This window comes from Astyanax mexicanus, chromosome 25, assembly GCF_023375975.1.
Source record: "Astyanax mexicanus isolate ESR-SI-001 chromosome 25, AstMex3_surface, whole genome shotgun sequence".
NCBI lineage: Eukaryota > Metazoa > Chordata > Actinopteri > Characiformes > Acestrorhamphidae > Astyanax > Astyanax mexicanus.
Window position 1 is genome coordinate 180,215 of NC_064432.1, and position 22,845 is coordinate 203,059.

At 38.1% G+C, this 22,845-nt stretch overlaps 3 protein-coding genes across 35 annotated transcripts in view; 2 read left to right on the forward strand and 1 right to left on the reverse strand.

Moving 5' to 3' along the window:
* apbb2b (amyloid beta (A4) precursor protein-binding, family B, member 2b) overlaps positions 1–22,845 on the reverse strand; it is a 283,469-nt gene that overhangs the window by 131,066 nt on the left and 129,558 nt on the right. The window lies entirely within an intron of this gene.
* dctn6 (dynactin subunit 6) lies at positions 348–6,963 on the forward strand. The gene is made up of 7 exons (XM_022668613.2): positions 348–453; positions 1,896–1,960; positions 2,463–2,568; positions 3,562–3,650; positions 3,737–3,784; positions 4,252–4,394; positions 6,561–6,963. The coding sequence occupies exons 1-7, from the start codon at positions 419–421 to the stop codon at positions 6,657–6,659; spliced, it is 585 nt and encodes a 194-aa protein (XP_022524334.1). The 5' UTR covers positions 348–418; the 3' UTR covers positions 6,660–6,963.
* Positions 14,234–22,845, forward strand: part of rbpms (RNA binding protein, mRNA processing factor) — a 31,023-nt gene continuing 22,411 nt past the window's right edge. For all 24 annotated transcript variants that reach the window (XM_022668614.2, XM_049472330.1, XM_049472334.1 and 21 more), the window contains exons 1-2: positions 14,234–14,553; positions 22,198–22,275. In XM_022668614.2, the coding sequence (XP_022524335.1) occupies positions 14,494–14,553; positions 22,198–22,275 (138 nt within the window). In that variant the 5' untranslated portion in view covers positions 14,234–14,493. The remainder of the gene's footprint in view (positions 14,554–22,197; positions 22,276–22,845) is intronic.

Genomic DNA, 22,845 nt, shown 5'->3' on the forward strand with positions numbered 1-22,845 from the left:
TTGAACTGACAGTATTTGTGAGAAAGTAAACATGTTTTAAAAAATGAATAAAATAGGATAATAAAGTAACCAAGTATATTTTATTTTTTATATATTTTTGTTTTGAATTTTTTTTTTTATTCATACATTTTGATTACAGATTTATTTTTTTGTGTAAAACTCATATATGTACTAGTGCATAAAAACTATATTTTATTTCAGTAATTCAGTTTAAAATGTTAAACTTGCGGATAAGGAGCGTTTGTGGCGGGTGAGTAGCCGCAGTGGCGGGTGAGGAGCTGCAGTGGCGGGTGAATGGCAGCAGGGGGCGGCAGAGTACAGCTCAGCGCTCTCTCAGACCTGATTAATCGATCCCGCTCTCAGTGATCAGTGATCAGACCCCGCAGCCGATCCCCGCACCATCCATCCCCGCAGCAACATGGCGGATCCGAGCGCAAAACAAAGCCAGAAAAGGTTCAGAGCTCTTTATTTACTCTATTTATAACTATTTATAACTCGACACAACTCTATATATCTCTATAATACTCTATATATCACTATCATACTCTACAAGACTCTATAATACTCTAAATATAACCGTATACTACTCTATACCAAAACAGAGCCAGAAGAGGGTTAGAGCTCGGTATTTACTCTATTTATATCTATTTATCACTCTATAAAACTCTATAAAACTCTATACTACTCTATATAACTCTATACTACTCTATATAACTCTATACTACTCTATAAAACCAAATAATACTGTCTTATACTGTATATTACTCTATATTACAAAACATAGCCAGAAAAGGTCCAGGGCTCTTCACTCACTCTATTTATCTCTCTATAAAACTCTATACTACTCTATATATTATCATGCTCTATTATAGTGTACATTTACTCTATATTTTACTCTATATTATATTATGTACTGTATATAATACTCTATATAACTCTCTGTTAATGTGCTTTACTCTCTGTTACTCTCTAATGCTCTATATTACTCTGTTTAATGCTCTCTGTTGTAATTTACATTGTTTTCTCTGCCACACCCGGCCTGATCTAACTCTGTATCAGTGGGGGAGTGAAATTCATGTAATTTGAAAATAGCAGATTCCAGACCTGGATGAGTTTTGGAAAAATAAAAATATTTGTTGTTATAATTTATTGTCTATGTCTGCACTGAAGTTCTAAAATTGTATGCTGGTGTAAATTTGCCTTGAAGGCATGAAAAAGTCATGAAAAATAATGGGCATTTATAGTTTAAAAGTGTATGAATCCTAATAATGAAGAATAAATAATAAAAAATTAATCAATTAAAAATAAATAAACACAACAATAAACATTTAAATAATAAGATGAAAGAAACTCATTTAAAACGATCTGATGGTGATTAGAAACTATAAACTAAAAGTGTAAATGATCCGTGATTCTCAGAGAGCTGAGTTTCCTGTAGTGAATTCCAGATCACTAGTGCTCTCTGTAGCTAAAAGCAGATTCTCCCAGCCTGAGGGAAACATCCTGATATAGAGGATTTACTTCCCCTGATGAACCCGGATAATTATACTGATAATAGATCACTTTGTTCGTTTGTGTTTTAGGTGATTTTATGTATTTTATCTGTTTTTATTTTCTCTGTAAAGCAGTTTTTGAGATGCTCTAAAAAGTGGCAGATAAATAAACATACTAACTTTATTCTCTCTCTCTCTCTCTTTCTGTGTGTGTGTGTGTGTGTGTACGTGTGTGAGTGTGTGTGTGTGTGTGTGTGTACGTGTGTGTGTATGTGTGTGTGTGTGTGTGTGTGTGTGTGTGTGTGTGTGTGTGTGTGTGTACGTGTGTGTGTGTGTACGTGTGTGTGTGTGTACGTGTGTGTGTGTGTGTGTGTGTGTGTGTGTGTGTGTGTGTGTGTGCAGTGTGAAGATAGCTGCAGGAGCGGTGGTGTGTGTGGAGAGTGAGATTAGAGGAGATGTTACTATAGGTAAGAATTTAAATCAGATAATCAGCAATTAAATCATCGCACACACACACACACACCATGCACACACACACATACACACACACACACACACACACACACACACAGTTACACACACACACACACACAGTTACACACACACACAGTTACACACACACAGTTACACACACACACTGCTAATGTTCATCATTTGCTTTGTGTTTAATTCTAATGGTGATAATTAAAGCAAGAGTAATAGAAATTCTTCAAAATGACTAAATAAAATCTTTTATTTTCACTTTAATCTTGGTCACTATTATAATTACAGTGTACTAGTGCATCTAAAAAAATATAATATCATTAGAAAAGTGACTTTATTTTATTGTTGATGTTGAAAAAAGAGCAGAAAATGAAGAAATACATTCAGATAAAAGTTTTAAACAGTTTTTATCTCAAAATAAAATATTTCTTCATTGTTTTCTTGTGTTTCCTATAAAATCCTAAATGTGATGATGTTTATATTCAGGGCCGAGGACTGTAGTTCACCCTAAAGCTCGGATTATTGCAGAAGCCGGACCCATTATTATAGGAGAGGGGAACCTGATCGAGGAGCAGGCTCTCATCATAAACAGGTAAAATACAACTCACTCCTGTTACCGAAACTCACTCCTGTTACTAGAACTCACTCCTGTTACCAAAACTCACTCCTGTTACTAGAACTCACTCCTGTTACCGAAACTCACTCCTGTTACCGAAACTCACTCCTGTTACCGAAACTCACTCCTGTTACTAGAACTCACTCCTGTTACCGAAACTCACTCCTGTTACTAGAACTCACTCCTGTTACTAGAACTCACTCCTGTTACTGAAACTCACTCCTGTTACCGAAACTCACTCCTGTTACCGAAACTCACTCCTGTTACCGAAACTCACTCCTGTTACTAGAACTCACTCCTGTTACTGAAACTCACTCCTGTTACCGAAACTCACTCCTGTTACCGAAACTCACTCCTGTTACTAGAACTCACTCCTGTTACCGAAACTCACTCCTGTTACTAGAACTCACTCCTGTTACTAGAACTCACTCCTGTTACTGAAACTCACTCCTGTTACCGAAACTCACTCCTGTTACCGAAACTCACTCCTGTTACCGAAACTCACTCCTGTTACCGAAACTCACTCCTGTTACCGAAACTCACTCCTGTTACCGAAACTCACTCCTGTTACCGAAACTCACTCCTGTTACCGAAACTCACTCCTGTTACTTAAACTCACTCCTGTTGCTGGAACTCACTCCTGTTACTGGAGCTCCCTCCTGTTACTTTTAATGTTTTGAAAAACAGGACTGAAAGTAACAGGAATGAGTTTTTAGCATGTTTTTAATTAAATATCTTTTTTTTTACAACTAGTTGAATGTACAGAACACTGTGCTTCATAATAAAATGTATTTTAAAGTTATTTTGAGTGCAGAAACGATTGCACCGATTGGGTGGAATAAGGGGAATAATCCAGCACTATGGTGCTCAAACTGTGCTACGGGTTCCTCTGGTGGTACTCGAGGCATCTCAAGGTGGTACACGAGGTAATGAACAAATATATGAACCTTTTTTTTTTTTTTTATACAGCTATCCTGAAAACATCATGCCCGACTCCGAGGGAGTCGAACCCAAGACCATGACTATAGGCGTGAACAACGTGTTTGAAGTTGGCTGTGGTAAACTTATTAAAGCTTATTAATATTCGTTTATAATAAAGTGTGTCAATGTTTAAAATGTTTAAAATCACTTTTAATTCCGACAGTTTCCCAGGCTCTGAAAATCGGGGACAACAACGTGATTGAATCTAAAGGTAATTGAGTTTATAAAACAGCATCTGCTGAGATCTGAGTTTGATTAATAATCATTTAGAATCGCCACGGATACCATAGCAACACCTTAGCAACCAACTAGCAATACCTTAGCAGATCCCTTTAATATCTCTTTAATTGGATGTTGATTAATGATAAAACGGACAAACAGTAAATATACCTTCATCTTTTTAACTGTGTTAATTGTGGATGTTTAAACTCCTGCTTATTGCAGAGCAAAAACTCCATTTCTAAAATATTATTAAATATTGTGTGATGTGTGATGATTAGTGATGTGTGATGATTAGTGAGTGTGATGATTAGTGATGTGTGATGATTAGTGATGTGTGATGATTAGTGAGTGTGATGTGTGATGATTAGTGATGTGTGATGATTAGTGATGTGTGATGATTAGTGAGTGTGATGTGTGATGATTAGTGATTCTGAATGTGTGTGTGATTAATGATAGCGGATGTAGGGAGGAACGTGATTCTGACGAGCGGGTGTATAATCGGGGCGTGCTGTCAGGTGAACACCTGTGAGGTGATTCCAGAGAACACGGTTATCTATGGCTCCGGCTGCATGCGCCGCGTTCAGACCGAGAGACCGCAGGTAAAACACACTCAACACACACACTCAACACACACACACTCAACACACACACACACACACACTTAACACACACACTCAACACACACACACACACACACACACACTCAACACACACACACACACACACTTAACACACACACACAGGCTTGCAGTATTCATACCCCCTGAACTTTATTTTGTTGAGATTTTAAGGGTGTAGTTACACTAGACCTGGTGACCTGCACTCACACTGTGTTTAAACAATCCGTGCCCGAGCACACTTACCTCTTAACTCACTGCTTTCAGCTCCCTGCCAGGAAAAGCACCCTCTCTCAGGAGCTCATACACATCATCTCTGTGATAAAATCTGCTTTAACTCACTTAGAAATATGACCCAAAGGTCAGAACATGGTTTTCTTCCCTTGGTTTTCTTTTTTTTTTTATTATATTAAGATATGAAAACCCCCTCTCACATGCTGCACTGCTCACGGGCAGTGTAACAGACAACAGAGTGACTTTCTGTTACTCAGTGCTGAGCTGCTGTTGCATTTCTTGAGGCCAAGTTAAAGGATCAAAAATTAAAAATTGATCACATGATTTGAGGGATTTACAGTGCAGCTGCAAAAGTAAACCGTTTACTAAACCATTTCAGGCTTCAAACATAAAGATATGAAATTGTAATTTTTTGTGAAGAATTAACAAGTGGGAGACAATCATGAAGTGGAAGGAAATTTATTGAATATTTTAAACTTTTTTTAGAAATAAAAAACTGGAAAGTGATGCGTGCAATATTATTCAACCCCTTTACTTTCAGTGCAGCTGAAACTCACTCCAGAGGTTTAGTGAGGATCTCTGAATGAACCAGTGTTGATCTAAATGACTGATGAAGATAAATAGAATCAAGTCTCTGTATAAATGCAGCTGCTCTGTGATCAGAGTCTCAGAGTTCTGTTTAAACACAGAAAAGCATCATGAAGACCAAGGAAAAACACACCAGGCAGCTCTGAGATACTGCTGTGGAGAAGTTTAAAGCCGGATTTGGATACTAAAAGATTTCTCAAGCTTTAAACATCGGCCGTCCCTCTAAACTATCAACTCAAACAAGGAGAGAACTGATCAGAGAAGCAGCCAAGAGGCCCATGATCACTCTGGATGAACTGCAGAGATCCACAGCTGAGATGGAAGAATCTGTCGACAGGACAACAATCAGCCGTACACTGCATAAATCTGGACTTTATGGAAGAGTGGAAGAAGAAAACCACTGTTAAAAACAGACATAAGAAGTGCTGTGTGTCTGTTTCAGCCTCATTATGTAACCTTAAACATACTGCCAATCATGATGAACTTAAAGGCCCTTGAATTGGTATTTGTATCGGTATTTGTATCGGTATATGTATCAGTATATGTATCGGTATATGTATCGGTATATGTATCGGTATATGTATCGGTATTTGTATCGGTATTTGTATTGGTATTTGTATCGGTATTTGTATCGGTATATGTATCGGTATTTGTATTGGTATTTGTATTGGTATTTGTATCGGTATTTGTATCGGTATTTGTATCGGTATTTGTATCGGTATTTGTATCGGTATTTGTATCGGTATATGTATCGGTATATGTATCGGTATTGGCCGTTATATATCGGTATCGGATCGGAACTAAAGAACAGTGGATCGGCCCGTTACTAACTGGATGTAACTGCTCCCTGGAGATAAAGCCGAACATGTTGGTACACAAACACACTTCTCCTTGTATTAAATGCTACACAACGTTAATTTTGACCACTTATTTTTTACTGCTTATGTGCACCCCTGTATAGCTCTGTACTTCAGTGGAGTGTCTTTACTGCTCCTTAATGTGACTGATAGAATTCATACATAAGGAGCACCGGATTATAAGCAGCTCTGATGATGATTTTAAGTAAAATTAAAGGATTTTAAGTGCAGCTTATAGTGCGAAAAATACGTGAGTAAATTTATACAGCACAGATTATTATTTAGTTAGACCAACAATAAAATTGAACAATAAAATCTTACATAAATAAAGTTAGTAGAGGTGATTGGTTCGCTCTAGTTTCCGGTGCAGTTCAAGCTTTTCTTTTTCTCACCTGTAAGTGTTTTTTCTTTATTGTTTTATTGTTTATTTGTATTATTTGTACGTTTATCTATTTTCTGTCTTAAACAGCCTCAGACTCTGCAGTTGGATTTCCTGATGAAAATTTTACCAAACTACCATCATCTGAAGAAGACGGTGAAGGGGAACTCCACTCCAGCCAGGAGCTAAACTCACTATAACACTGTAATGGTAACAGTGCAACACTATTAGTGCAACACACACACACACACACACACACACACAGAAGTGTCAGATGATTCCTGTTTGATCTTTGATTAGTTTTATTTAATATCTCAGTATTCACTGTAACACAAACACACAGCCCACACTTCACCTCTTCTACTGTTTATTTACTGAGTTTGCTTTATTTCACTGCAGTTAAAATAACAATAATTATATAATTCCTCTATACATGCACTGTCTCGTATTTATTGTTGCTCGTTATTAAAGCATTCCCCTCCTGTTTCTCTGATCTGCTGTTTCTGTGTTTTTGTTTGTCCACTAGGTGGTGCTATGGTGAAGGTCTGAGAGTATTTATTCAGTTTCTGAATCAGTTTCTCTGATTTTGCTATTTATAGGTTTATATTTGAGTAAAATGAACATTGTTGTTTTATTCTATAAACTACAGACAACATTTCTCCTAAATTCCTAATAAAAATATTCTCATTTAGAGCATTTATTTACAGAAAATGAGAAATGACTGAAATAACAAAAAAGATGCAGAACTTTCAGACCTCAAATAATGCAAAGAAAACAAGTTCATATTCATAAAGTTTTAAGAGTTCAGAAATAATCAATATTTGGTGGAATAATCCTGGTTTTTAATCACAGTTTTTTTTCATGCATCTTGGCATCATGTTCTCCTCCACCAGTCTTACACACTGCTTTTGGATAACTTTATGCTGCTTTACTCCTGGTGTAAAAATTCAAGCAGTTCAGTTTGGTTTCCTCTTGAAACTCATAATTTTTAAGTGCTCTCTTACTTTTTTCCAGAGCTGTATATTCTGATCTTCTTCTTTTCTTGAGTAAATGATCATATATAAAACATGTTTAAAATCTAAAGTTTATTGCACTATATCGAGATTTCATTATTGATTAATTGAGGAAGATATTGTTATTGAAGAAATATAGTAAAATATTCAGGTTTCTGGTGGTTAAACAGGGTTTAAAGTTGTATTATTATTATTGCTGCTGCTGGTGTGAGTGTAGAGTAGTGGAGAACAGGACGGTTAAATTCTCACGGTTTATAAATGATTCAGATGAACAGTGGTGTAACAGTGGAAATGGTGCAACTCACTCCTGCGCTGGTGTAGAAACAGTGAGCAGAAGTTTAAAGTCACTTTTGTTTGTAGCAGAAAAGCTTTTTAAACTAAATTTCTGTATTTAATGTATTTTCTACATTGTAGATTAATATTAAAGAGAGAAAATCCATTAAGGGACTCAGATAAGAGTATCTAAATACTTCACAGAGTATTTTGGTTTGTTTAACACTGTGTTTAAGTGATTCTACATGATTCACTATGAGTTCCTTCATAATCTGATAGATCACTATTATTGGGTATGAGTGTGTGTTAGTGGTGTGTATGATGATGGTGATAGTGTATGAGTGTGTGTTGGTGGTGTGTATGATGATGGTGATGGTGTGATAGTGTATGAGTGTGTGTTGGTGGTGTGTATGATGATGGTGATGGTGTGATAGTGTGTGAGTGTGTGTTAGTGGTGTGTATGATGATGGTGATAGTGTATGAGTGTGTGTTGGTGGTGTGTATGATGATGGTGATGGTGTGATAGTGTATGAGTGTGTGTTGGTGGTGTGTATGATGATGGTGATGGTGTAATAGTGTATGAGTGTGTGTTGGTGGTGTGTATGATGATGGTGATGGTGTAATAGTGTATGAGTGGGTGTTGGTGGTGTATGATGATGGTGATGGTGTAATAGGGTATGAGTGTGTGTTAGTGGTGTGTATGATGATGGTGATGGTGTAATAGTGTATGAGTGTGTGTTGGTGGTGTGTATGATGATGGTGATGGTGTAATAGTGTATGAGTGTGTGTTGGTGGTGTGTATGATGATGGTGATGGTGTAATAGGGTATGAGTGTGTGTTAGTGGTGTGTATGATGATGGTGATGATGGTGTAATAGGGTATGAGTGTGTGTTAGTGGTGTGTATGATGATGGTGATGATGGTGATAGTGTATGAGTGTGTGTTGGTGGTGTGTATGATGATGGTGATAGTGTATGAGTGTGTGTTGGTGGTGTGTATGATGATGGTGATGGTGTGATAGTGTATGAGTGTGTGTTGGTGGTGTGTATGATGATGGTGATGATGGTGATAGTGTATGAGTGTGTGTTGGTGGTGTGTATGATGATGGTGATGGTGTAATAGTGTATGAGTGTGTGTTGGTGGTGTGTATGATGATGGTGATGATGGTGATAGTGTATGAGTGTGTGTTGGTGGTGTGTATGATGATGGTGATAGTGTATGAGTGTGTGTTGGTGGTGTGTATGATGATGGTGATGGTGTAATAGTGTATGAGTGTGTGTTGGTGGTGTGTATGATGATGGTGAGGATGGTGATAGTGTATGAGTGTGTGTTGGTGGTGTGTATGATGATGGTGATGGTGTGATAGTGTATGAGTGTGTGTTGGTGGTGTGTATGATGATGGTGATGGTGTGATAGTGTATGAGTGGGTGTTGGTGGTGTATGATGGTGATAGTGTATGAGTGTGTGTTGGTGGTGTGTATGATGATGGTGATGATGGTGATAGTGTATGAGTGTGTGTTGGTGGTGTGTATGATGATGGTGATAGTGTATGAGTGTGTGTTGGTGGTGTGTATGATGATGGTGATGGTGTGATAGTGTATGAGTGTGTGTTGGTGGTGTGTATGATGATGGTGATGGTGTAATAGTGTATGAGTGTGTGTTGGTGGTGTGTATGATGATGGTGATGATGGTGATAGTGTATGAGTGTGTGTTGGTGGTGTGTATGATGATGGTGATAGTGTATGAGTGTGTGTTGGTGGTGTGTATGATGATGGTGATAGTGTATGAGTGTGTGTTGGTGGTGTGTATGATGATGGTGATGGTGTGATAGTGTATGAGTGGGTGTTGGTGGTGTATGATGGTGATGGTGTGATAGTGTATGAGTGTGTGTTGGTGGTGTGTATGATGATGGTGATGGTGTAATAGTGTATGAGTGTGTGTTGGTGGTGTGTATGATGATGGTGATAGTGTATGAGTGTGTGTTGGTGGTGTGTATGATGATGGTGATGGTGTAATAGTGTATGAGTGGGTGTTGGTGGTGTATGATGATGGTGATGGTGTGATAGTGTATGAGTGTGTGTTGGTGGTGTGTATGATGATGGTGATGGTATAATAGTGTATGAGTGTGTGTTGGTGGTGTGTATGATGATGGTGATGGTGTAATAGTGTATGAGTGTGTGTTGGTGGTGTGTATGATGATGGTGATAGTGTATGAGTGTGTGTTGGTGGTGTGTATGATGATGGTGATGGTGTAATAGTGTATGAGTGTGTTGGTGGTGTGTATGATGATGGTGATGGTGTAATAGTGTATGAGTGTGTTGGTGGTGTGTATGATGATGGTGATGGTGTAATAGTGTATGAGTGGGTGTTGGTGGTGTATGATGATGGTGATGGTATAATAGTGTATGAGTGTGTGTTGGTGGTGTGTATGATGATGGTGATGGTGTAATAGTGTATGAGTGTGTGTTGGTGGTGTGTATGATGATGGTGATAGTGTATGAGTGTGTGTTGGTGGTGTGTATGATGATGGTGATGGTGTAATAGTGTATGAGTGTGTGTTGGTGGTGTGTATGATGATGGTGATGGTGTAATAGTGTATGAGTGTGTTGGTGGTGTGTATGATGATGGTGATGGTGTAATAGTGTATGAGTGGGTGTTGGTGGTGTATGATGATGGTGATGGTGTGATAGTGTATGAGTGTGTGTTGGTGGTGTGTATGATGATGGTGATGGTGTAATAGTGTATGAGTGTGTGTTGGTGGTGTGTATGATGATGGTGATGGTGTAATAGTGTATGAGTGTGTGTTGGTGGTGTGTATGATGATGGTGATAGTGTGTGAGTGTGTGTTGGTGGTGTGTATGATGATGGTGATGGTGTAATAGTGTATGAGTGTGTGTTGGTGGTGTGTATGATGATGGTGATGGTGTAATAGTGTATGAGTGGGTGTTGGTGGTGTATGATGATGGTGATGGTGTGATAGTGTATGAGTGTGTGTTGGTGGTGTGTATGATGATGGTGATAGTGTGTGAGTGTGTGTTGGTGGTGTGTATGATGATGATGGTGATGGTGTAATAGTGTATGAGTGGGTGTTGGTGGTGTATGATGATGGTGATGGTGTGATAGTGTATGAGTGTGTGTTGGTGGTGTGTATGATGATGGTGATGGTGTAATAGGGTATGAGTGTGTGTTGGTGGTGTGTATGATGATGGTGATAGTGTATGAGTGTGTGTTGGTGGTGTGTATGATGATGGTGATAGTGTATGAGTGTGTGTTGGTGGTGTATTTGTGTATGTAGTAAAGGTCAGCTGTGTGTGAGTGTGTGTGTGTGTGTGTGTGTGTGTGTGTGTGTGGGGGGGGGGGGGGGGGTGTTATAAAGGCTTTGTGACAGGTGACCTTTGGATCGTGGTCTCTCTCCTGCTGCAGAGCTGATGTGTGACCTACAGGAAACTGTGGCCCCCGCCATCATCCACCGGCCCCCAATCGGCCCTCAGCGTCTCCCACCGTCCTCCACTGTCTCCCATCAGCCCCCAGTGTCTCCCACAGGCTCTCACTGGCCCCAAACCAGCTCCCACAGCCTCCCACCAGCACCCAGCGTCCCTACCGGCCCCCAGAATCTCCCACCGGCCCCCACCGGCTCCCGCCGTCTCCCACTGACCCGTAGCATCTCCCACCATCTTCCACCCTCTCCCACCAGCCACCACCGCCTCCCATCGACCCCCAGCTTCTTCAACCTTCTCCCACTGGCCCTCGCCGTCCCCCACCATCTTCCACTGTCTCCCATCGGCCCCCGGCATCTTCCACCAGCCCCCACCGTACCCCACTGGCTCCCACTAGCTTCCAGTGTCTCCCACCGGCTCCAATCATCTCCCATCGGAGATGGTTATGGTTTCCTAGGTGGTTGCTCCTGCATACTTTTTCAGGTTGTAGCTTTAGCATTGCTAAGTGGTTACTATTGTAAACATGGTGTTGTTATATGGCTTTTCAAGACATGGTGTTCAGGTTGTTGCTATGGTGTTGTTAGGTGGTTAATAAATGTGTTATTAATATTATAATATGAGTAGAGGTAGAGTTGAGAGTTGAGTCTGATGGAAAGTGACGGATCTCTCAGTAGGAAACTTCCTTTCTGCTAAAAGCCAATATTTATTAGAGTGAAATGGAAGTTGGAGCAGCTGAATCAGATTAAATCAGATCATCTCTTCTGCTTTATTGATCAGAATCTCGGTCTGAAGATCAGCAGATCTGACGGGTTCATTCAGCAGGAATGTGTGACTGACCCAAAACTCCACCTTTAAATATAAAACTTTATATTTCATCTGATTAATCAGAGACGTTCTGTCTTTAAAAAACTTTTTTTTACAGAGGAACTCTTTATATTATTTATTATATATATATTTTATTTAGTAATCTTGTTTGTGAGTGCGTTATAGACAGAAACAGCATTATCTTTCATCACTGGAAGATAATTCCAGCAGGTCCTGGATCAGCTATATGAGGGTGGATGTTGACATTAGCAGCTGGAATTAGCAGCAGATAAGGGTCAGGGAGTCACGTGCAGCAGGACAGAGCAGGACAGAGCAGGACAGAGTTTACTGCAGGACTGAAGACAGTCTGAGATAAAGATGGAAATGTTTTAGTAGAAACTAATGGAGGACATTTATAAAAACTCTGCTGTGCATCAGATTTACATAAACAACACACTGTAACACTGTAACACAACAGGACAAAAGGACTGTAAGTGTTATGTGTTAAAATGCTTATTGTTATATTATTGTTATATTTCCCCTCTGCTTATCTCTCTCTGACTCCCACATATGAACTTTTATGAAGCTGTAAAACAGCACTAGAGCTGATGATGTACAAACTGACCTCACTGCTCTTCTGTGTGTGTGTGTGTGTGTGTGTGTGTATAAAGGCAGTGAGGAGGAACTGGATCATGTTTGTGTGTCATGTGCAGCTGGAGTATCTCTATATCCACTCGTCTGCATGAAGTGGGGCCACCGAAAGGAGAGAGAGTGTGTGTGTGCGTGTGAGTGTGTGTGCGTGTGAGTGTGTGTGTGTGTGAGTGTGTGTGTGTGTGTGTGTGTGTGTGAGTGTGTGTGTGTGTGTGAGTGTGTGTGTGTGCGTGTGCACAGCACAGCAGAGCCTCCCTCCTTTGCTAGCCTTTAGTCCTGTTTTTGTGTAACAGTGAAGATATATGTAATATAATGGTAATGTAATACAGATTATTTCTATCAGCCAAGAACAGAAAGCTGAGGCTGCAGTGAACAGAGACTCACCAAGATTAGACAGATAAAGACTGAAAAAAGGACCTGATCTGATCAACTATCAAATATACTCCTTATGTTCGAGCTAAACGGCTGTTTAGGTGCAGTTAAATCTGATTTATTACCCAGATTATTTATTACTACATCCAGTAATTACGGCTAATCTCTGCTTCTGCTCTACGCTAACCTGTTTTCACACTGAACGCTGTATGTGCAATGCTCACCAAGACAAGACAAGACAAGACAAGACAAGACAAACTATTGTGAGGACCTTACTTGAGGCACAATAGTGTCAGATTTAAAAACTGGGTATCAAACCCAAAACCCTGTCATTAAAACAACAATTCAGCAATGACCCAAAATACAGTGATCCCTTTACATATCTAATAATCAGGTGATCTGCTCGTGAAACATTGGGAGTATTTCTGTGGGTGTAATTAATGACTGACAGAACAAGGAAGAAGAAATCCTTAATTTAAAAGAAACCCTGAGCTTTAAAAACCTTTAATCTTTAATATTTAACCAGCAGGCTGAACACGTTTCCCTTACGTTCAGTCGCTCTTTGACTCCATAAAGTAAATCTGCAGTGAAGATTTATGAGTTAGAAAGTTGGTTAATGCGTGATTTATTCAGAGCTACAGTGGAGGAGCACTAACTAAACACATAAACCTTTCACTCAGATTTACTTTAATCTCTTTTCTTTTACCTGAATTAAAACCTTCCTCATTTTAAAATAATTCTTTAATAATGTAATTTTAATTACATTAAAAACAGTAAACGTATTGAGCAAAATTACATTTTAGTGAACATAAGACCAATCACACTCAACTCTGTCATATACAACCTTATTTAAACGTTTTATCAATGTTAATGTTTATTGGACTGTATGTATAATTTACAGAACAGTCAGATCTGGATTAAATATGTTAATAGTTAAATTCTGATCATGCTTTTGGTGGGAAAATGTATTTTTCAAGAAAAATAAAAAATCACCCCATAGCCTTTATTCACTCTATAAAGCCTTTTTCCAGATAAGCCCCGCCCCAAAGTGCGCTCGGATTGGTCATCCTCGTCTCTCCTCTTGAGGTGGGATTAAACAGCAGTTCACGCCCTCTTTGAAGTGTCAGAGTAATACTAGCCAATCCCATTGCAGGGGCGGGACCTAAAGGCGCGCTCACAGCCAATCGCAGCGCTCGGTGGGCGGGGCCGAGTCACAATACGGGCGAGCTGAGAGACAATGTGGGGAAAAGCGTTACTGTAGCCGGAGTTCAGCACGCGCGCGGGTCACAGCGGAGAGCGTGCAGAATAACTCACCTGAACGCACCACCGGAACTCACCTGAGAAAGTTCAGCAGAAGGAGAGTAACGCGGTCAGATAAGTGGGAGGATCTGTGTAGGATCACACTGAGATCAGGAGACAGTAGATCAGTTTGATGAGTCGCTGGAACTTCTGATCGCAGGAAGGACTGAAGAAGATGAACAATAAGATGGATAAAGAGAACGAGATCAGTGAATACAGCAGCGCGGAGGAGGAGGTGAGTGATACCCTCACTGTCAGTTTCTCTGATTTTACTATTTATAGGTTTATATTTGAGTAAAATGAGCATTGTTGTTTTATTCTATAAACTACAGACAACATTTCTCCCAAATTACAAATAAAAATATTCTCATTTAGAGCATTTATTTACAGAAAATGAGAAATGACTGAAATAACAAAAAAGATGCAGAACTTTCAGACCTCAAATAATGCAAAGAAAACAAGTTCATATTCATAAAGTTTTAAGAGTTCAGAAATAATCAATATTTGGTGGAGTAACCCTGGTTGGTTTTTAATCACAGTTTTTTTTTCATGCATCTTGTCATCATGTTCTCCTCCACCAGTCTTACACACTGCTTTTGGATAACTTTATGCTGCTTTACTCCTGGTGTAAAAATTCAAGCAGTTCAGTTTGGTGGTTTGATGGTTTGTGATCATCCATCTTCCTCTTGATTATATTCCAGAGATTTTTAATTTGGTAAAATCAAAGAAACTCATCATTTTAAGTGGTCTTATATTTACACAAATCAATCACTATTTTTCCATATTTTTTTTCTGAGTATTTATACAAAATTATTTAATAAACTACTTAAAAAAAGAAAGTTCAATAACAAACTTTAAGTTGAAAAAGCTGCTAAATTATGTTTAAAATGCTTTTGGAGTCCAAATACTTTTGGCTAAATGGTGGAATTCCAATATTTATAGCTAATAGAGAAGTGTCCAAAAACTTTTGCCTGTATGTTGGAACACAAATAGTCTTGTCTGTTAGAGAAATGTTTGGCTTACGTTTGGCTGTATGTATTACATCACAATATTTCATGGTACTTTCAATAATCACCATATTAAAAATGTTGGCAATATTATTGCGTACGATATGATATGACACAGCCCTGGTAGAGAAGTGTCCGAAAACTTTTGGCTGAATGTAAAAACACAAATAATATTGTCTGTTAGAGAAATGTCAAAAGCTGAACTGCTTGAATTTTTACACCAGGAGTAAAGCAGCATAAAGTTATCCAAAAGCAGTGTGTAAGACTGGTGGAGGAGAACATGATGCCAAGATGCATGAAATTATAACTGTGATTAAAAACCAGGATTATTCCACCAAATATTGATTATTTCTGAACTCTTAAAACTTTATGAATATGAACTTGTTTTCTTTGCATTATTTGAGGTCTGAAAGCTCTGCATCTTTTTTGTTATTTCAGTCATTTCTCATTTTCTGTAAATAAATGCTCTAAATGAGAATGTTTTTATTTGGAATTTGGGTGAAATGTTGTCTGTAGTTTATGTGGGGAGTTACAGTGAGATTAATAGAGGAGCTGGTTGCTTAGATGTTAGTTATTATGGATCCAGTTGTTTTTTGAGTTCTGGCCGTTTGCCTGGAGTTCCTATTAAACTCTTTGTTTTGTAATCAAACACTGATCAGATTTCCTCATTAAGAGAGAGTTATTTTGGCTGAAGCTCTGAGTTTCTGCAGTTTCCTGATCTCAGCTGCAGATACTGCAGTTTATTTACTTTGGGTTAGGGTTAGGGTTTCTATAGGCTCTTCTGATTGGCTGCTGGATGAGTTTATATGTGGATACAGTGATGAAACATCTCGTCTTCTCGTTAATAGCCTCTGGATTTATTGTAGGTCAATTTAACATTTATCAGTTAAATTTGGGAATATTGGGTGTAAAACTAGGGGTAGTTGCGATATACTGAAACGTTATTAAAGCATATTGTTGTTGTCCAATAAAAAAAACAAGTATCTCCATTTTTGTCGATTTTTAGATTACCCCTTATACTGCATTAACATTTCTTGATGTACGGACCAATAGAATTTCTCTAAAATTACCCAAAATAAACTGTTTTTACATTGACTTCATTGAAAGTTAAGAAGGTTGGCCATTTTGGAGATACTTGTTTTCTATTGGACAGCGATGATATGTGCTTTAAACTCTCTAAGCCCCGCCCACAATCAGACTTACTATAGTTACTGCTTCATTACTCCACATGGTGGCGCTATAATCAAATGAATAGGGTTAATTAACCTGTGGAGAAGAATATTGATTGATAAAATTGTGTGAAACTGAAACACCAATAAATCCATAATTCCATAATTCTGTGCTGTAAAGTATCGTAGTGAATTATCTTGTGATAAATATCGAGAATCTAAGAATTATAGTAGTGAATTATATTATAGAATTAGAGTATTGTGATATAATCATTAAAATGGGAATTGTATCATAATAATATCATAATTTCACCCCAACTCCCCAATAAACCTCAATTATAAATGATAATAAACTGTATCTGTATTCGTCATTTACAACAAATGTTTTGTAACTATGATGACATACATAAATATAATGAATATAATGAATATAATAAAGTCCTTAGCTTATATTTAATATAATGCTACATGACATGTCTGTGGCCAATACATACTTTATCAAATGTCAAAATCTACATTTTTTTATTTTATTTTATTTTATTTAGAAGACTTTTTAATTTCATTATAAACAAAATACATTTTATATAAAGAAGAAAACAAATACAAATCACAAATAAAATGAAAAGCAGCAAAAAGAAGAAGAGAATCTTATAATATCTGCCTCTTTTTAAGTTTGTTATATGTACAGGTTTTCCTAAAGTTATAGTATATATAGTGTATATATAGTATATATATATATATATACAGATTGATAGCATGTATTGATTTAATGTAAACTGATTATTAGTAGTGCTGTGTAGTGAACGCTGGTGGGGTGATGTGTATAAGGTCTAGTGGTTCTAAATGTTAAATAATAATATAAAGGGGAGGAGCATGATTTTAGCCCAGTTTTTCAGGCACAGGGTGGGTGATATTACCCTAAAATAATATCACGATATTTCACGGTATTTTCACAATAACAATACTCTTGGCGATATGAAAAAACACTGAATTAAAAACATTAATTCATGAAAACACTACTGAAATATAATTAACTGTTATTCTTGCATACGATACGATATGATTTGATATGGCATGACTAGAACTGTTATATCAGTAAATTACTGTTAAACGTTTCTGTAATTGGGGGTAAATGGGGCTAATTTGATTTAGTTCTGTGTTGAGGACATGAGTACATATTTCAGTATAAAACTGATTTATAACGTTTATAAAATTCAGATTTTATTACTCAGTGTGAGTGTAAACTCACTTTAAGTGCGTATTCTCCTCTATAGAGACTCTCTGGTTTGGCTTCACTAGTTCTTGTGTGCTTTTAGTTCTGGTGTGTTCTTGTGATGAACGTGATTCTGGAGATCAGGTGAGTTGTAGATTTCTCAGGGTGAAAACTCGTGTAATTCGTGACCTCGTGTTGCTGATCAGTCGTGTAGAGTGAACAGCACGACGAATGACGACTTAAAAAAGCTGTAAAAAAGTGTGAACCTGGCGTAATAGTGCAGGAATCTCCTCCGGAATGTTGCACAGATCATAAGCTTCTGAGTTCAGATATAATAGTGATCCAGTGTTCTGTGGTGAAGAAGAGACCATGTGACCACGCTGACCTTCACCAGGGTTTACTCACTGGAGAGGAGATCTGACGGCCCTCCGACAGAATGATGCTGATCCAGCAGAGACTGGTTGTGTTTCCCAGTGTGAGTGTGTGTGAGTGTGTGTGTGTGTGAGTGTGTGTGTGAGTGTGTGTGTTCCCGTCTGTTCTACAGAGGGAGGATGGATGGGGGAGCAGATGTAAAATCATAAATAAAAAGCTTTCTTGTGAATCATAGTGAAAACTCAAGGTGATGGTGAGTGAGGGGTGGAGGGTCACGCCCATTATGCAAATACTTGATGCCAGGAGCCAATAGTGAAGAAGTTTGAAGAAATTTGAAGATGGAGAAGCAGCATGACCTACTGTACTCTCTCTCTCTCTCTCTCTCAGACTCCGGCTGCTGATGCTTGATTGTATCATGATGGCGTTTCGCCATATCAGAAACCCGAAGTGCACATATCTCCATAAGCTGTCATCTGTTAAGTGTGTGTGTATAATTGTGTATAGTGTGTGTTAAAGTGTGTGTGTGTGTGTGTGTGTATAGGTGTCAGTGAGGGGACAGATGCTGCTGTGTGTTTATAATGTGTCTCAGTGCTCTTTGCCTCAGTTGTCCCGGGTTTATTTATAAAGCTTCACTGGGGGAATTGTCATCTTATCTTGGCCATTTGTCAGCCTGACGACACGAGGTATTCACTAACACAACAAGGCTTACTGTCAGAAACGGCTGCTGAGAGAGAGAGAGAGAGAGAGAGAGAGAGAGATGAATAGAGAGAGAGAGAGATCTGCTTTTATTTCTCAGGATCTTCAGAAGAAGTGAGGGATTCTGACAGGAGGAGAAAGCTCTGCACTTTCACTGCGCTACATCTGTCTCCTCTCAATAACTCCTCCTTTATTCTCTCCTTCTTTCATCCCCCGTGTTATTTAAGCAGTAATACACTCGAGGTTTGTGCTATAATGTGTAATATTGGCACTGCTGTGCTGCGGTCGTAGAACCTCGAGTGTATTACTGTGATTATACCACAGTTCCATTATCCCAGAGAGAGCAAGGACAACTGTGCTCTCTCGGGGCTCCGGCAGCTGATGGCAAGCTGCATGACCGGGATTCGAAGTGTGGCAGTGGTTGTGTTGGAGGTGTGTTTGGGGTTGTTAATGTGTTGAATATTCAGAGAGCAGTATGAGAGAACTAAACCCGAATCACCAAATTTAACACTTCATATCTACAGTGTTTCCCATCAAAATATATAATAAAATATTTGTAGTTATCTCACTTTTGTGAAATACAAGATAAAGGGGGGTGAGTCTAAAAACAGGAAAACAAGGAATAAATATAAAGTTTACTGCATGCAGTTGTTATATAGTTAAATCCCTCCCTCCTCTCATCAGCTCTTTCTGTTTTTACTGGTTTATACTGTGAGAGAGAGCATGCATGACCTCAACACCAAAAAACTCCTTATATGGTCATGAGAGAGAGAGAGAGAGAATGGAGGCATGAGACTCTCTGACTCTTCAGCTGAGTCAGGTGAGATCCTCAGTGTTCATCAGAGCATTAAACATCAAACAGTGTGGAGTTAACCCTTTACTCACCCTTTACTGTCACACAGTGTGTCTTTGCTATCATAACAACGGGAAAAGTACACCTTGCACGATTCGAAACATGCAAAAGGGTCTTAATTAATCGTGGGTGTGTTTAATTTTGGGCATAAACAAATCAAGAGTGTCTCTTGCTTATCATTCCCGTTAAGAGTCAGGTGAGCTCTGACTTTGGCGGATTGCTATTTTAACAGCGCAGCAACCTGGACTTTGGAGGATTTTCCAGCATAATAATAATAATGATTATATTGTATAATTTTTAAATGCAGAGCTGTATGTTGAGTAAAGTCTGTGTAAATATGTTTTTCTAGTGTTTCAATGCAGAAACTTCATAGGTATGATTGTAGAGCCGCCCCTCCATACCTGATACGGCTGGTTTAACCTGATTTTGTGCTATCCCTCCAGATGTACGGTGGCCGGGCGGATATATGTTAGTTTATCTTGGCAGGGTGGAGGGGACGGAGGTGTTGGTGGTGTTACTCTCCTAACACCTCTAACAAACTAACTACTTCTAATCTCATCTCCTTCTTCCTCTTCTCTACTCCTCTATCCCATTATTTCCCTCTGACCTCCTTAAGGCCCTATCTATAGATGCTTTATTTTTAACTTCTATTGTTTTTGTACTTAACCTCTTCTATTATTTGCACTTCAATATTGTAAGTCGCTTTGGACAAAAGCGTCTGCCAAATGTAATGTAATGTAATGTAATGTAATGTAATGTAATGTAATGGTGTTGGTGGTGTTTCTCCCGCTGGGGGTTTGAGTGGTGCAGTTTTCTTTTAAGAGCACTTAAATCAGAAACTCTCGCGCTTATTAAAGGCGTGTGAACTCTCGCGTGTCCTGCTGTTCAGCTGCTGAGTACTCATCTCTACCTCCCTCCTTCCTCCTTCCTCCTGCCTGGTTTAAACAGCAGCAGATCTTCTGAATATATCTACACTGATGGGCGTGGTGTTCTGTTGAGCTTTAAAATGAACTTAAACTTGACATTTGTTTGCTTCCTGACATACATTGGCCAGAAGAGGAAAAGGAGGGGGGGGGGGGTGTTATAAAAACCTAATGTTAAAGAAAACAGTAAAATATGGATTACAGGGGGTTAAAAAATGATCATATTGGATTATTGTAATAATTACTTTGGCAAAAATGTCTGGTTCTTAAAAAACACAATATTATATATTATATTTTATATATTTTTTAAATTACTGGTTCACTTATAAAGATTGTTGTCAGGGTCGTTTAATTATGTGTTCAAGCCCCGCCCACCAGGTAGCAGTGTTAGATCCCTGATTGGATAAAAAGTTAACTTTTTTTTTTATTATTTTTTTTAATCAGAATCAGAGAAAAAGAAAGTAAGACAGAAAGAGAGATATAAAGAAAAAAAGGTGAAGGAAAGAATGAAAGAAAGAAAGGGAGGATGGCGTATTATTCACTGTATAATGGATGTAAGAGCTCAGTATCACAGTGGAGTTACGAGTTCACGGTGCGAGTGCTGGTGAATTCCTCTGTATGAGAACAGAGCAGATGATCTGATTGGAGCAGGGACGTGTGCAGGTTGCTAAGCGACCGGTGTTTGTGTTTGTGTTGGTGAGGTATGATGGTGAGTGTGAGTGCGGATGTGAAACTCTGAGTTAAAAATCAGTTCTTGACGTTTTTATTACATTTAAAAGTCTGGAGGAGATTTAGAGTACCTTCATCTACAGATTATCTATCAGCGATTCTGTTTATAGAGCTTCAGAATCATTACACAGATCAAATTAAACACGTTCATAAACATCAGATCTTAGAACTGATCTTAACCTTGTGATTCTCTTATACAACCTCTACTAAAAGTCTTGTTTTTTTACTTAGACTCAACTACTAAAGACTACTACAAGATTGGTCTCAACTAAGACTCTAAAAATACTTCTAAAAGTTTCTTAAAGTCTTAAAAATTGTTTTTTTTTTTATTTTATTAATCTAGTTATGAATGGTTATGGATGGTTATGTATGGTTATGTATGGTTATGAATGGTTATGTATGGTTATGAATGGTTATGAATGGTTATGTATAAGTATGTATAGTTATAAATGGTTATGAATAGTTATGTATGGTTATGGATAGTTATGTATGGTTATGAATGGTTATGAATGGTTATGGATAGTTATGGATGGTTATGGATGGTTATGGATGGTTATGTATGGTTATGTATGGTTATGTATGGTTATGTATGGTTATGAATGGTTATGTATGGTTATGAATGGTTATGAATGGTTATGTATAAGTATGTATAGTTATAAATGGTTATGAATAGTTATGTATGGTTATGGATAGTTATGTATGGTTATGAATGGTTATGAATGGTTATGTATGGTTATGAATGGTTATGAATGGTTATGCATAAGTATGTATAGTTATAAATGGTTATGGATAGTTATGTATGGTTATGTATGGTTATAAATGGTTATGAATGGTTATGACTGGTTATGAATGGTTATGTATGGTGTTTGGTTGTTGCGCTGCAGTTTGAGTGTTAATGTTCTGATCTGTGTTTTCAGGTCCGGACTCTGTTTGTTAGCGGGTTGCCGTTGGATATAAAGCCGCGGGAGCTTTATCTGCTCTTCAGACCTTTTAAAGTGAGTTTAATACTTTTCTCCACACATTTCTCTTCCTCCACACTGATTACTGAATTACTGCTCTACTGCTCTTCATCCAACAATCCCTCCATTCATCACATCATCATCACTCCTCTCAGCTCCTCACTTCCTCACTCAGACTTAAACTTAATACCCAGAAAACATTTTATAAACGTCAGTCTGAAACTTTATAGAAAGTTTTTTATTTATTATAAAGCCAATTCTGACTACTTAAAGTTTCCATAATGTTAGTATTTATCTAACAGAGAAATGCTGTGTGAAAAACGTTTATTAAAGTTGGAACAGCGATATTAGAACGTCTGTCACAGAAATGTTGTAATAATGGTATGTGACAAATGTTCTGAAACATTTAAAACGTAAAAATGTTTTGCAAAACAATGTTATTAGAATGTTTGTCACACAATATTTCCACAATGTTAGTGTTACAAACATCTACTAAAGTTGAAACAGCGTTATTAGAATGTTTGTCACAAAAAGTTAGTAGAAAGTTTTTCAAAAACATTTCCAGCTAGACGAATACTAACATTGTACAAACATTAAATGTAAGAA